This window comes from Oncorhynchus clarkii, chromosome 1 (genome assembly GCF_045791955.1).
Source record: "Oncorhynchus clarkii lewisi isolate Uvic-CL-2024 chromosome 1, UVic_Ocla_1.0, whole genome shotgun sequence".
Taxonomy (NCBI): domain Eukaryota; kingdom Metazoa; phylum Chordata; class Actinopteri; order Salmoniformes; family Salmonidae; genus Oncorhynchus; species Oncorhynchus clarkii.
Genome location: NC_092147.1, coordinates 54,102,184 through 54,116,332, shown reverse-complemented (window position 1 = coordinate 54,116,332; position 14,149 = coordinate 54,102,184). Strand labels below are relative to the sequence as shown.

The 14,149-nt window shown below is 43.8% G+C and overlaps 1 protein-coding gene across 4 annotated transcripts in view; it reads right to left on the bottom strand.

The window, feature by feature from the left end:
* LOC139409000 (zinc finger protein aebp2-like) overlaps nt 1-14,149 on the bottom strand; it is a 68,342-nt gene that overhangs the window by 47,736 nt on the left and 6,457 nt on the right. For 2 of the 4 annotated variants that reach the window (XM_071153612.1, XM_071153629.1), the window contains exons 2-4: nt 3,998-4,220; nt 3,598-3,705; nt 3,201-3,393 (exon numbers count right to left, since the gene is read on the bottom strand). In XM_071153612.1, the coding sequence (XP_071009713.1) occupies nt 3,201-3,393; nt 3,598-3,705; nt 3,998-4,220 (524 nt within the window). Of the gene's footprint in view, nt 1-3,200; nt 3,394-3,597; nt 3,706-3,982; nt 4,221-14,149 lie in introns of all 4 variants that reach the window. The other 2 variants (XM_071153603.1, XM_071153621.1) reach the window with 1 other exon arrangement.

The window sequence follows — 14,149 nt, the reverse complement described above, 5'->3', positions numbered from 1 at the left end:
TGCTTTTGGAAACTTTCAACACTCTAGAAATTGTTTTTAGACCCTTCCCCAGATACAGTGGGGCAAAAAAGTATTTAGTCAGCCACCAATTGTGCAAGTTCTCCCACTTAAAAATATGAGGCCTGTAATTTTCATCATAGGTACACTTCAACTATGACAAACAAAATGAGAAAAAAAATCCAGAAAATCACATTGTAGGATTTTTTATGAATTTATTTGCAAATTATGGTGGAAAATAGGTATTTGGTCACTTACAAACAAGCAAGATTTCTGGCTCTCACAGACCTGTAACTTCTTCTTTAAGAGGCTCCTCTGTCCTCCATTCATTGCCTGTATTAATGCCACCTGTTTGAACTTGTTATCAGTATAAAAGACACCTGTCCACAACCTCAAACAGTCACACTCCAAACTGCACTATGGCCAAAACCAAAGAGCTGTCAAAGGACACCAGAAACAAAATTGTAGACCTGCACCAGGCTGTGAAGACTGAATCTGCAATAGCTAAGCAGCTTGGTTTGAAGAAATCAACTGTGGGAGCAATTATTAGGAAATGGAAGACATATAAGACCACTGATAATCTCCCTCGATCTGGGGCTCCACGCAAGATCTCACCCCATGGGGTCAAAATGATCACAAGAACGGTGAGCAAAAATCCCAGAACCACACGGGGGGACCTAGTGAATGACCTGCAGAGAGCTGGGACCAAAGTAACAAAGTCTACCATCACTAACACATTACGCCGCCAGGGACTCAAATCCTGCAGTGCCAGACGTGTCCCCCTGCTTAAGCCAGTACATGTCCATTAAGTTTGCTAGAGAGAGAGCATTTGGATGATCCAGAAGAAGATTGGGAGAATGTCATATGGTCAGATGAAACCAAAATATAACTTTTTGGTAAAAACTCAACTCGTCATGTTTGGAGGACAAAGAATGCTGAGTTGCATCCAAAGAACACCATACCTACTGTGAAGCATGGGGGTGGAAACATCATGCTTTGGGGCTATTTTCCTGCAAAGGGACCAGGATGACTGATCCGTGTAAAGGAAAGAATGAATGGGGCCATGTATCGTGAGATTTTGAGTGAAAACCTCCTTCCATCAGCAAGGGCATTGAAGATGAAACGTGGCTGGGTCTTTCAGCATGACAATGATCCCAAACACACTGCCCGGGCAACGAGGGAGTGGCTTCGTAAGAAGCATTTCAAGGTCCTGGAGTGGCCTAGCCAGTCTCCAGATCTCAACCCCATAGAACATCTTTGGAGGGAGTTGAAAGTCCGTGTTGCCCAGCAACAGCCCCAAAACATCACTGCTCTAGAGGAGATCTGCGCGGAGGAATGGGACAAAATACCAGCAACAGTGTGTGAAAACCTTGTGAAGACTTACAGAAAACGTTTGACCTCTGTCATTGCCAACAAAGGGTATATAACAAAGTATTGAGATAAACTTTTGTTATTGACCAAATACTTATTTTCCACCATAATTTGCAAATAAATTCATTAAATATCCTACAATGTGATTTTCTGGATTTTTTTTCCTCATTTTGTCTGTCATATTTGAAGTGTACCTATGATGAAAATTACAGGCCTCTCATCTTTTTAAGTGGGAGAACTTGCACAATTGGTGGCTGACTAAATACTTTTTTGCCCCACTGTATATGACTCATCACAATTATATCTCAGGTCTAACAACAGTTCCTTGGACTGTATGGTATAGTTTCTGCTCTGACATGTACTGTCAACTGTGGGACTGTCACACCCTGATCGGTTTCACCTGTCTTTGTGATTGTCCCCACCCCCCTCCAGGTGTAGCCCATCTTCCCCATTATACCCTGTGTATTTATACCTGTGTTCTGTATTTGTCTGTTGCTAATTCGTCTTGTTTGTTCAAATCAACCAGCGTTTTGTGCCTCTCTTTCCAGTCTCTCTTTTCTCGCCCTCCTGGTTTTGACCCTTGCCTGTCCTGAATCTGAGCCCACCAGCCTGACCACTCTGCGTAACCCTGACCCTGCTTGCTGTCTGGTACTCTTGCCCCACCTCTGGTTTACTTACCACTGCCTGCCTTGAACTGTCAATCGCCTGCCCCTGTTGAAACATGCGACGTGGTCTGCATCTGGGTCTTACCTTCATACCTAATAGGGACCTTATATAGACAGGTGTGTTTCTTTATAAATCATGTCTAAACAATTAATTGGCCACAGGTGGACTCTAATCAAGTTGGAGTGACATTTCAAGGATGATAAAAGGAAGTTGGATGCACCTTTGCTCAATTTGGAGGGTCGGAGCAAAGGGGTGTGAATACACATTTCTGTATTTAATTTTCAATACATTTGCAAAAAATTATAAAAACATGTTTTCACTTTGTCATTAAGGAGTATTGTGTGTAGATGGGTGAGAAAAACATACATTTCTTTGGCTAACCTGTACCCACACAAATTGACTGTACCGGTACCCCATGTTTATAGCCTCATTACTAACCTGTACCCCCGCACATTGACTCGGTACCGGTATTCCATGTATATAGCCACATTACTAACCTGTACCCCCACACATTGACCCGGTAGCGGTATTCCATGTATATAGCCACATTAGTAACCTGTAGCTCCACACATTGACTCTGTACCGGTACCTCATGTATATAGCCTCATTACTAACCTGTACCCCCACACATCGACTCGGTACCGGTACTCCATGTATATAGCCTCGTTATTGTTATTTTATTATTTATTATTTTTCTTAAAACCTGCTTTGTTGGTTAAGGGCATGTCAGTAAACATTTCACAGTAAGTTGTAGACCTGTTGCATTTGACAAATAAAATTTGATTTGATTTAATCCATTTTGAATTCAGGCTGTAACAACAACATGCGGAATAAATTAAGGGGTATGAATGCCTTCTGAAGGCACTTTATGTGTGTATGTGCAGTCCAATTCTAACCTCTCTTCCCAGAGGACTAAAAGCAGGCTAAAACATCTCTTTTAGAGTGACACACACACAGAAACCACTTGCACACACAGCAACTACTCACACACACTAATAAATAAATAAGCCCACTGCTATTCCTTAATAAAGTTTACCATGTATTCTCCTACAATAAAATAGATCAAATATAAAGTAGGCTATAACTAGTTATAGAAAATGTACATGAAGGCATGTTGTAGTAAAACATTTTCCAGAACACAAACACACACTGTAGTGGGTACATACGTAGGGAGCGCCTGCGTTTGTTCATCAGGATTCGTTTCTTTCTCTTATTAAGCCCAGCCTTAGAGGGTGACTCCTCCTTTAGCCTGCCCTGACTGGACAGCTTAGAGGAGCTCTGCTGGCTGAAGTGGGTGGGAACATGGCGCGCTAGCCCCCCCTGGGACGCGAAACTGGCATTGCAGCCCCCGACCACACACTACAGTGGGAGAGAGAGGAAGAGAGAAAGAGAGCGAGAGCAAGGGTCAGTGACAAGCAGGTCACCATTCAGTAAACAACCTGACCACCATCTGGTAACAATGCTACAATTTCTGCAGGGATCGCATGCATATACCAAAAAAAATATGCACTCACTGTAATCTGGATAAAAGTGTCTGCCTAGTGGAATATATTATTAAATTACCTTGAAAGGTTTGTCTCCGCTGTGTGTCAGCATGTGTCTCTGGAGCCAGCTCTGACTGGTGGAAGGGGTGTTGTACACCTTACAGCCCTTCCACAGACACACAAACACCTGGAGGAAGAGTGTGAGAAAGTGAGAAAGAGAGAGCGAGATGGCATGAGCAAGAGAGTTGAGAGGAGACAGAGATAGAAAAGAGAGGGAGAAAGAGTTGGATATGGTGGCGAGATAAAGATCAGACAAGCAAAAACTATTTTAGAAGAAGTCGCTTCTCCAGACAGCAGTTTGCGGGCTAACAAGTGGGTCTAAAGAGGAATACAGAGAGGGAGAGTGATCCCACAGAGACACACAAAACTTAAATACTTGTAGCCTACAGAACAGCCTGTATTACCCTGGTTCTACCCACCCCTCCTCTTTGTCCATCGACATGCATGCCCATGATGTGTTCAGCCAGGTCAGGGCTGCAGGTGAAGCAGAGGCCACACTGGTCCCAACAACAGGTATAGCCAACCGCCTGGCCCTTGGTAGTTGAGTGGCACTGGGCGGCACTGCCCTGTCCATTCATCATGGCTGGGGTGGAACGCCCGCTGGATACCGTGCTCTCCATGTCCATTAGGGTACTGCTGACACTGAGAGAGAGCAAGAGAATGAGAAAAATATTGATTGAGAGGTTGAAGAGATGTTACAATTAATCACTGTAGCAAACTGACCAGAGCAAAACAGTCCATCAGTTCTGGTAGTCTCCATCTATTATCTCTGTCTTTAGACTGTGATCCACTACTAAGAATTAAGAGTGCAAAAGAAGTAGACATCTGTATTCTATACATGACAGTAAAGAACAGGTGTGTAAAGATTGACAGTAGGGTGGAGCATTGTTTCTAATGGAACAGATTGCCTGTGTGTGTGTGTGTGTGTGTGTGTGTGTATGTGTACTCAAAGCTGTACATGCACCTGCTGCAGCGGCTGATTTGACACACATGCCATTTCTGGGGGTCTTCGACATGCATTATGGTCAGGGCATAACATGAACACCCGCCACCCACCAAATGCGGCTACATTTAGGTATTGTCTGTTAAGAACCTTTATTTCACAAACTGGGCTGGTGGTCAATTTTTAGAGCATTACAATCATAAAAATAAAATAGAGTAAAAAGTAAAGTATGAGTTATGATCAAGTATGAGCACATGTGCAATATGTGATTTACAGCAGAAAAATATAAAAGTACTGCATATCTGCTGTTTTGTTTCATACCTGCTAATCACACAAAGAAATATGAATCATGCCTGGCTGGGGAGCAGTGCGCACTGAGTTAAGTGCTGATACTGATAGATTAATTTTTAGAGGTGCAATGTACAGGCCTAAAGTTAGTCTAAATGACTTGAAATTCTTCAAAGTGAGACTTTGTCTTCATGTTTCTTAGTTATTTACAATGTTTTGTTCACAAGCTCGGTAGTTTCTCAATGTTAGTTTGAGTCTGATGCTTCAACTGATAACAAATTACAGCTACTACTCGTTAGAGCCAAAATCTCACTCACTCACACACACACAATAGGACTGCCCCGTAACCATGGTAATCTCCCGCCCTTAAAGGGGAAGCTGAACATTTGTGACTCGTTTCAGGACGCAAGGCATATGTCGCCTGCCACTACTCCACAGGAGAGCCATTTGAATGTAAAAAAAAAAAATTGTTGGCAAAAGCGTGTTTTTTTAAACTTTCATGTGCCTTAATAACAAACTTGTATGCTATCTGTAAATACAAATATTTTTTAATTTATTACGAACCTGGTTGGTTTAGCCACAGAAAAAGTCAGCATCCTTCCGCTAGCCATGATTGGCTGAGAAAATGAGTGGGCTGGACATGCCGAGAGAAGAGTTCGGACTGGTCTGCCATGGAGCATGCTTCTGTCTATTTGAACTGATCAGTATGTGTAGGGTAATCTTTTCTAACACGGCATGTTTTGAAAGATATTGTAACGTAGACTCTGGGAGTCGAGAAGCAGGTGCAGGTGGTAAGTTTAATATAACAAAGAACATGGAATAATACAACATAGGAGTAGCATCTTGACATGAAACAATACTGCCTGGGGAAAGAACCTAAGGGAGTGCCAGATAAAGGGGAGGCAATTAGTAATGTAATGGAATCCAGGTTGTGCCTCATGATGAAGCGCAGGTGCACATAATGATTGATGCCAGGTGAGCGTAATGATGGTTTCCAAGACAGGTGGTTAGTAAACCTGCGACGTCGAACACCGGAGGGGAGGAGCAGGAGTAGATGTGACAGATATCGCATAGTAGATCTGCATAAGTGCTGCTCTCCACTTTCTGGAGGACCCCGTTTTGAAATCAGTGGAGTTAGAGTATGATAGCTAAGGAGATGGATTACATCTTCAAACTAAGGGCAACCGTGACAGAGAGGTAGAAGCGTCCATCCATGTATACGGGGGTATAATAGTGTAGCTAGCTACATTCTCAGATATTACACATTTCTAATTGTGTCAGAAAGTTGTTTTCATTTCAAGTTAAAGCATACTGTTAGCTAGCTAGTTAACGTTAGCTGGCTGACTCAATAGTTAACGTTATGTGTATGATCTGTGTAGTAATATTATTTGTATCTCAGAGCCATTTGCTTTGCTAGTTATAGCCTAATGTTAGCTAGCAAACATTGAACCTGGTTGGTTAGCTACCTGCAGATTCATGGTGGGTAATAACGTCATGAGTTGGGTTTATGGTTCATTGTTTAGCTAGCTAGCGACATATCTTAACAAAAGACTCCACTATGCAAGTAACTATTTCAATAAAATGTTCATGTCACTGCAACAACTGTTGATAGACGTAGCTGGTACATTTGCTCTGGCTATCTACTCCGATTTCAGAGCACTCTCGTCTGAGTGACACATTTACGAACGCTCAACACCCATTGAATATGGCCGGTGTCAGTAAACGTTGGGAAAAATGTTACTGTATAAATGTTCAATAATTACATTTTTGCCAGCAGCACAGTTGCAGTTACCAACGCTCTGGATAACATAAAAACAGACCTTCTAGGGCGACTAAAATGTTCAGAGTGAGCTGTTCTCTCATTTGCATCTGGAAGTAGCTAGCAAACTAGCCAACGTCAGCCAGTTAGCTTGGGTGCTTGACTGCTGTTGTTAGGTCAGCTAGCCAACGTATGATCTGTGAAGTAATATTACTAATATCTCAAATCCATTTGTTTTGCTAGTTAGCTAGCTAGCTAACATTGAACCTGGTTGGTTATCTACCTGCATATTCATGCAGGGTAGTAACGTCATGAGTTGGGATTATGGTTAATTGTTTAGCTAGCTAGCTACATGTCTTAACAAAAAACTCAACTATGCAAGTAACCATTTCAATAGAATATTAATGGATGTCACTGCGACAACTGCTGATAGACGTAGCTGGTATATTCGAGAGAGGATTAACTGACGAATTTACGAACGGTCAACACCCGTTGAATATGGCCGGTGTCAGTAAACGTTAGCAAAAAAAAGCATAATAAAATTGTTTCCAGAAGCACAGTTGCAGTCACCAACGCTCTGGATAACATAAAAACAGCCTAACCAGCTCTGCTAGGGCAAGTAAATTGGTTAGTTTTTTTTGTCTCATCTGATATTTTGGTTAAAAGATTCAGGTCACAAAAAATGTAATGAAATCAAATCAAATCAAATTTTATTTGTCACATACACATGGTTAGCAGATGTTAATGCGAGTGTAGCGAAATGCTTGTGCTTCTAGTTCCGACAATGCAGTAATAATCAACAAGTAATCTAGCTAACAATTCCAAAACTACTACCTTATAGACACAAGTGTAAGGGGATAAAGAATATGTACATAAAGATATATGAATGAGTGATGGTACAGAGCGGCATAGGCAAGATACAGTAGATGGTATTGAGTGCAGTATATACATATGAGATGAGTATGTAAACAAAGTGGCATAGGTAAAGTGGCTAGTGATACATGTATTACATAAAGATGCAGTAGATGATATAGAGTACAGTATATACATATACATATGAGATGAATAATGTAGGGTATGTAAACATTATATTAAGTAGCATTGTTTAAAGTGGCTAGTGATATATTTTACATCATTTCCCATCAATTCCCATTATTAAAGTGGCTGGAGTTGAGTCAGTGTGTTGGCAGCAGCCACTCAATGTTAGTGGTGGCTGTTTAACAGTCTGATGGCCTTGAGATAGAAGCTATTTTTCAGTCTCTCGGTCCCAGCTTTGATGCACCTGTACTGACCTCGCCTTCTGGATGATAGCGGGGTGAACAGGCAGTGGCTCGGGTGGTTGTTGTCCTTGATGATCTTTATGGCCTTCCTGTGACATCGGGTGGTGTAGGTGTCCTGGAGGGCAGGTAGTTTGCCCCCGGTGATGCGTTGTGCAGACCTCACTACCCTCTGGAGAGCCTTACGGTTGTGGGCGGAACAGTTGCCGTACCAGGCGGTGATACAGCCCGACAGGATGCTCTCGATTGTGCATCTGTAGAAGTTGGTGAGTGCTTTTGGTGACAAGCTGAATTTCTTCAGCCTCCTGAGGTTGAAGAGGCGCTGCTGCGCCTTCTTCACGATGCTGTCTGTGTGGGTGGACCAATTCAGTTTGTCTGTGATGTGTACGCCGAGGAACTTAAAACTTACTACCCTCTCCACTACTGTTCCATCGATGTGGATAGGGGGGTGTTCCCTGTGCTGTTTCCTGAAGTCCACAATCATCTCCTTAGTTTTGTTGACGTTGAGTGTGAGGTTATTTTCCTTACACCACACTCCGAGGGCCCTCACCTCCTCCCTGTAGGCAGTCTCGTCGTTGTTGGTAATCAAGCCTACCACTGTTGTGTCGTCCGCAAACTTGATGATTGAGTTGGAGGCGTGCGTGGCCACGCAGTCGTGGGTGAACAGGGAGTACAGGAGAGGGCTCAGAACGCACCCTTGTGGGGCCCCAGTGTTGAGGATCAGCGGGGTGGAAATGTTGTTGCTTACCCTTACCACCTGTTGGCAGCCCGTCAGGAAGTCCAGTACCCAGTGGCACAGGGCGGGGTCGAGACCCAGGGTCTCGAGCTTGATGACGAGCTTGGAGGGCACTATGGTGTTAAATGCCGAGCTGTAGTCGATGAACAGCATTCTCACATAGGTATTCCTCTTGTCCAGATGGGTTAGGGCAGTGTGGTTGAGATTGCATCGTCTGTGGACCTATTTGGGCGGTAAGCAAATTGGAGTGGGTCTAGGGTGTCAGGTAGGGTGGAGGTGATATGGTCCTTGACTAGTCTCTCAAAGCACTTCATGATGACGGAAGTGAGTGCTACGGGGCGGTAGTCGTTTAGCTCAGTTACCTTAGCTTTCTTGGGAACAGGAACAATGGTGGCCCTCTTGAAGCATGTGGGAACAACAGACTAGGATAGGGATCGATTGAATATGTCCGTAAACACACCAACCAGCTGGTCTGCGCATGCTCTGAGGGCGCGGCTGGGGATGCCGTCTGGGCCTGCAGCCTTGCGAGGGTTGACACGTTTAAATGTTTTCCTCACGTCGGCTGCAGTGAAGGAGAGTCTGCATGTTTTAGTTGCGGGCCGTGTCAGTGGCACTGTATTGTCCTTAAAGCGGGCAAAAAAGTTATTTAGTCTGCCTGGGACGGAGCAAGACATCCTGGTCTGTGACGGGGCCGGTTATCTTTTTGTAATCCGTGATTGACTGTAGACCCTGCCACATACCTCGTGTCTGAGCCGTTGAATTGAGATTCTACTTTGTCTCTATACTGACGCTTAGCTTGTTTGATTGCCTTGCGGAGGGAATAGTTACACTGTTTGTATTCGGTCATGTTTCCGGTCACCTTGCCCTGATTAAAAGCAGTGGTTCGGGCATTCAGTTTCACGCGAATGCTGCCATCAATCCACGGTTTCTGGTTTGGGAATGTTTTAATCTTTGCTATGGGAACGACATCTTCAACGCACGTTCCAATGAACTCGCTCACCGAATCAGCGTATTCGTCAATGTTGTCTGACGCAATACGAAACATATCCCAGTCCACGTGATGGAAGCAGTCTTGGAGTGTGGAATCAGATTGTTCGGACCAGCGTTGAACAGACATCAGCGCGGGAGCTTCTTGTTTTAGTTTCTGTCTGTAGGCAGGGATCAACAAAATTGAGTCGTGGTCAGCTTTTCCGAAAGGAGGGCGGGGCAGGGCCTTATATGCGTCGCGGAAGTTAGAATAGCAGTGATCCAAGGTTTTTCCAGCCCTGGTTGCGCAATCGATATGCTGATAACATTTAGGGAGTCTTGTTTTCAGATTAGCCTTGTTAAAATCCCCAGCTACAATGAATGCAGCCTCCGGATAAATGGATTCCAGTTTGCACAGAGTTCAGAGCCATCGATGTGTCTGCTTGGGGGGGAATATATACGGCTGTGATTATAATCGAAGAGAATACCCTTGGTAGATAATGCGGTCGACATTTGATTGTGAGGAATTCTAATTCAGGTGAACAGAAGGACTTGAGTACCTGTGTGTTGTTATGATCACACCACGTCACGTTAACCATGAAGCATACGCCCCCGCCCCTCTTCTTACCAGAAAGATGTTTGTTTCTGTCTGCGCGATGCGTGGAGAAACCAGCTGGCTGCACCGACTCCGATAGCATCTCTCCAGTGAGCCATGTTTCCGTGAAGCAAAGAACGTTACAGTCTCTGATGTCCCTCTGGAATGCTACCCTTGCTCGGATTTCATCAACCTTGTTGTCAAGAGACTGGACATTGGCGAGAAGAATGCTAGGGAGTGGTGCACGATGTGCCCGTCTCCGGAGTCTGACCAGAAGACCGCTCCGTTTCCCCCTTTTACGAAGTCGTTTTTTTGGGTCGCCGGCTGGGATCCATTCCGTTGTCCTGGGTGAAAGGCAGAACACAGGATCCGCTTCGCGAAAGTCATATTCTTGGTCGTACTGATGGTGAGTTGACGCTGCTCTTATGTTCAGTAGTTCTTCTCGACTGTATGTAATGAAACCCAAGATGACCTGGGGTACCAATGTAAGAAATAACACGTAAAAAAACAAAAAAATGCATAGTTTCCTAGGAACGCGAATCGAGGCGGCCACCTCTGTCGGCGCCGGAAGTACTCTGTAGGCCCACTATTAGCCTACTTGAACAATATAGCCTACCACATTACTTCTTCCTAATTTATTTCTTGTTTCAGAAACATTACAAAGCATGGTCATCGCAGTGGTGTAGTGGTGCCTGGAGAAGTGAGTATAACCTAATTTTGCAAATTAGAGTACACCCAGGGAAGAAAAGGCATCCTGTGTGAAACATTCTATGAGCAACAGTGACACACAAGCTGAATGATAAATCCCATATTGGTTTTTCACAGTCAGGCCAACTCAAGCTGTACTGTGCAAGTAGGCTAATAGTGGGCCTACTATTGAAACAGAAATGAGACAGTCATAAATTCACAGGTTTCAGATATATTTTTACCCCAGGGTTTTTGCTCTCAATGTCATGCTTTCTTAATAGAACAACAAAAACATTTGATTTCTAAGTCCATAACAATGCTTAAACCACACCAGGAGACCTCTTGAGGTCTAGGAATAATCATTTTAGGTTTTTGTGTGCAGTTACCCTTTAATTCAAGTGCACAGGCACCTAGCAGAGTATGGTTATCATGTTTCTGTAGAGATTGCAAAACAAATGGCCACTGGATTGATGCAGACAATTATGATATTAATCTGCCAGGTAGGCAAAGGCTACTTTGTAGCTAGTTAACATTTAAATAAGAAGGTTTTTGGGAAAGCCTTTCCATCTACTAGAAGACAGCTAGGTCTATCATTAGCATACCTATATTTTTCCTGTTCCTTAAATCGTTTGAAACCAATACATTTTACTTCATATTATGAGTCATGTCTTACCTTGCTTCAAAGTAGCCTATAGCCAAAATCACCACCATAGAAACAATTATTTTAAAAGACTTCCTCATATTTATTTATTTTTATTTAACCATTATTTAAGACTTCCTCATATGCATTATCCTCTTCTATTGTTTTTTTCTCTCCAACTTTCTTTCATTGTCTAGAAGCCAAAGGCATTATCCTAGTCATATTAGCACCCCATGATAGTTGTTGCATTTTTAGATCTCCCCTCTTTCAACATTGCTAATGGATATTTCCGAACATATCGATGACAGCTTTTTTCCATCTACGTAACATTGCAAAAATCTGAAACTTTCTGACCAAAAATGATACAGAAAAATGTATCCATGCTTTTGTTACTTCTAGGTTAGACTACTGCAATGCTCTACTTTCCGGCTACCCGGATAAAGCACTAAATAAACTTCAGTTAGTGCTAAATACGGCTGCTAGAATCTTGACTAGAACCAAAAAAAAATATCATATTACTCCAGTGCTAACCTCCCTACACTGGCTTCCTGTCAAAGCAAGGGCTGATTTCAAGGTTTTACTGCTAACCTTCAAAGCATTACATGGGCTTGCTCCTACCCATCTTTCCGATTTGGTCCTGCCGTACATACCTACACATATGCTACGGTCAAAAGATGCAGGCCTCCTAATTGTCCCTAGAATTTCTAAGCAAACAGCTGGAGGCAGCGATTTCTCCTATAGAGCTCCATTTTTATGGAATGGTCTGCCTACCCATGTGAGAGGCGCAGACTCGGTCTCAACCTTTAAGTCTTTATTGAAGACCCATCTCTTCAGTTGGTCCTATGATTGAGTGTAGTCTGGGCCAGGAGTGTGAAGGTGAACGGAAAGGCACTGGAGCAACGAACCACCCTTGCCGTTTCTGCCAGGCCGGTTCCCCTCTCCACTGGGATTCTCTGCCTCTAACCCTATTACAGGGGCTGAGTCACTGGCCTACTGGTGCTCTTCCATGCCATCCCTAGGAGGGGTGCGTCACATGAGTGGGTTGAGTCACTGACGTGGTCTGTCTGGGTTGGTGCCCCCCCTTGGGTTGTGCAGTGGCGGAGATCTTTGTGGGCTATACTCAGCCTCGTCTCAGGATGGTAAGTTGGTGAAAAATAAAAAACTTCCGGCGCCGACAGAGATGGCCGCCTCGCTTCGCGTTCCTAGGAAACTATGCAGTTTTTTGTTTTTTTACGTGTTATTTCTTACATTAGTACCCCAGGTCATCTTAGGTTTCATTACATACAGTCGAGAAGAACTACTGAATATAAGATCAGCGTCAACTCCCCATCAGTACGACCAAGAATATGTTTTTCGCGACGCGGATCCTGTGTTCTGCCTTACAAACAGGACAACGGAGTGGATCCCATGCAGCGACCCAAAAAAACTACTCCGAAAAAGAGGGAAACGAGGCGGTCTTCTGGTCAGACTCCGGAGACGGGCACACCGTGCACCACTCCCTAGCATTCTTCTTGCCAATGTCCAGTCTCTTGACAACAAGGTTGATGAAATCCGAGCAAGGGTAGCATTCCAGAGGGACATCAGAGACTGTAACGTTCTTTGCTTCACGGAAACGTGGCTCACTGGAGAGACGCTATCCGAGGCGGTGCAGCCAACGGGTTTCTCCACGCATCGCGCAGACAGAAACAAACATCTTTCTGGTAAGAAGAGGGGCGGGGGCGTATGCCTTATGGCTAACGTGACATGGTGTGATGAAACATCAGACTGTTAAACAGCCACCACTAACATTGAGTGGCTGCTGCCAACACACTGACACTGACTCAACTCCAGCCACTTTAATAATGGGAATTGATGGGAAATAATGTAAATATATCACTAGCCACTTTAAACAATGCTACCTTATATAATGTTACTTACGCTACATTATTCATCTCATATGCATACGTATATACTGTACTCTATATCATCGACTGTATCCTTATGTAATACATGTATCACTAGCCACTTTACCTATGCCACTTTGTTTACATACTCATCTCATATGTATATACTGTACTCGATACCATCTACTGTATCTTGCCTATGGTGCTCTGTACCATCACTCATTCATATATCCTTATGTACATATTCTTTATCCCCTTACACTGTGTACAAGACCGTAGTTTTGGAATTGTTAGTTTGATTACTTGTTGGTTATTACTGCATTGTCGGAACTAGAAGCACAAGCATTTCGCTACACTCGCATTAACATCTGCTAACCATGTGTATGTGACAAATACATTTTTTTATTTGATTTGATTTGGTGGTTGAAGATATCCCTCTAGTGGTGTGGGTGCTGTGCTTTGGCAAAGTGGGTGGGGTTATATCCTGCCTATTTGGCCCTGTCCGGGGGTATCACCGGATGGGGCCACAGTATCTCCAGACCCCTCCCATCTCAGCCTCCAGTATTTATGCTGCAGTAATTTATGTGTTGGGGGGCTAGGGTCAATCTGCTATAGTTGGAGTATTTCTCCTGTCTTATCCGGTGTCCTGTGTGAATGTAAGTATGCTCTCTCTAATTATCTCTTTCTTTCTCTCTCTCTGAGGACCTGAGCCCTAGGACAATGCCTCAGGACTAACTGGCATGACGACTCCTTGCTGTCCCCAGTCCACCTTGCCGTGCTGTTGCTCCAGTTGCAAC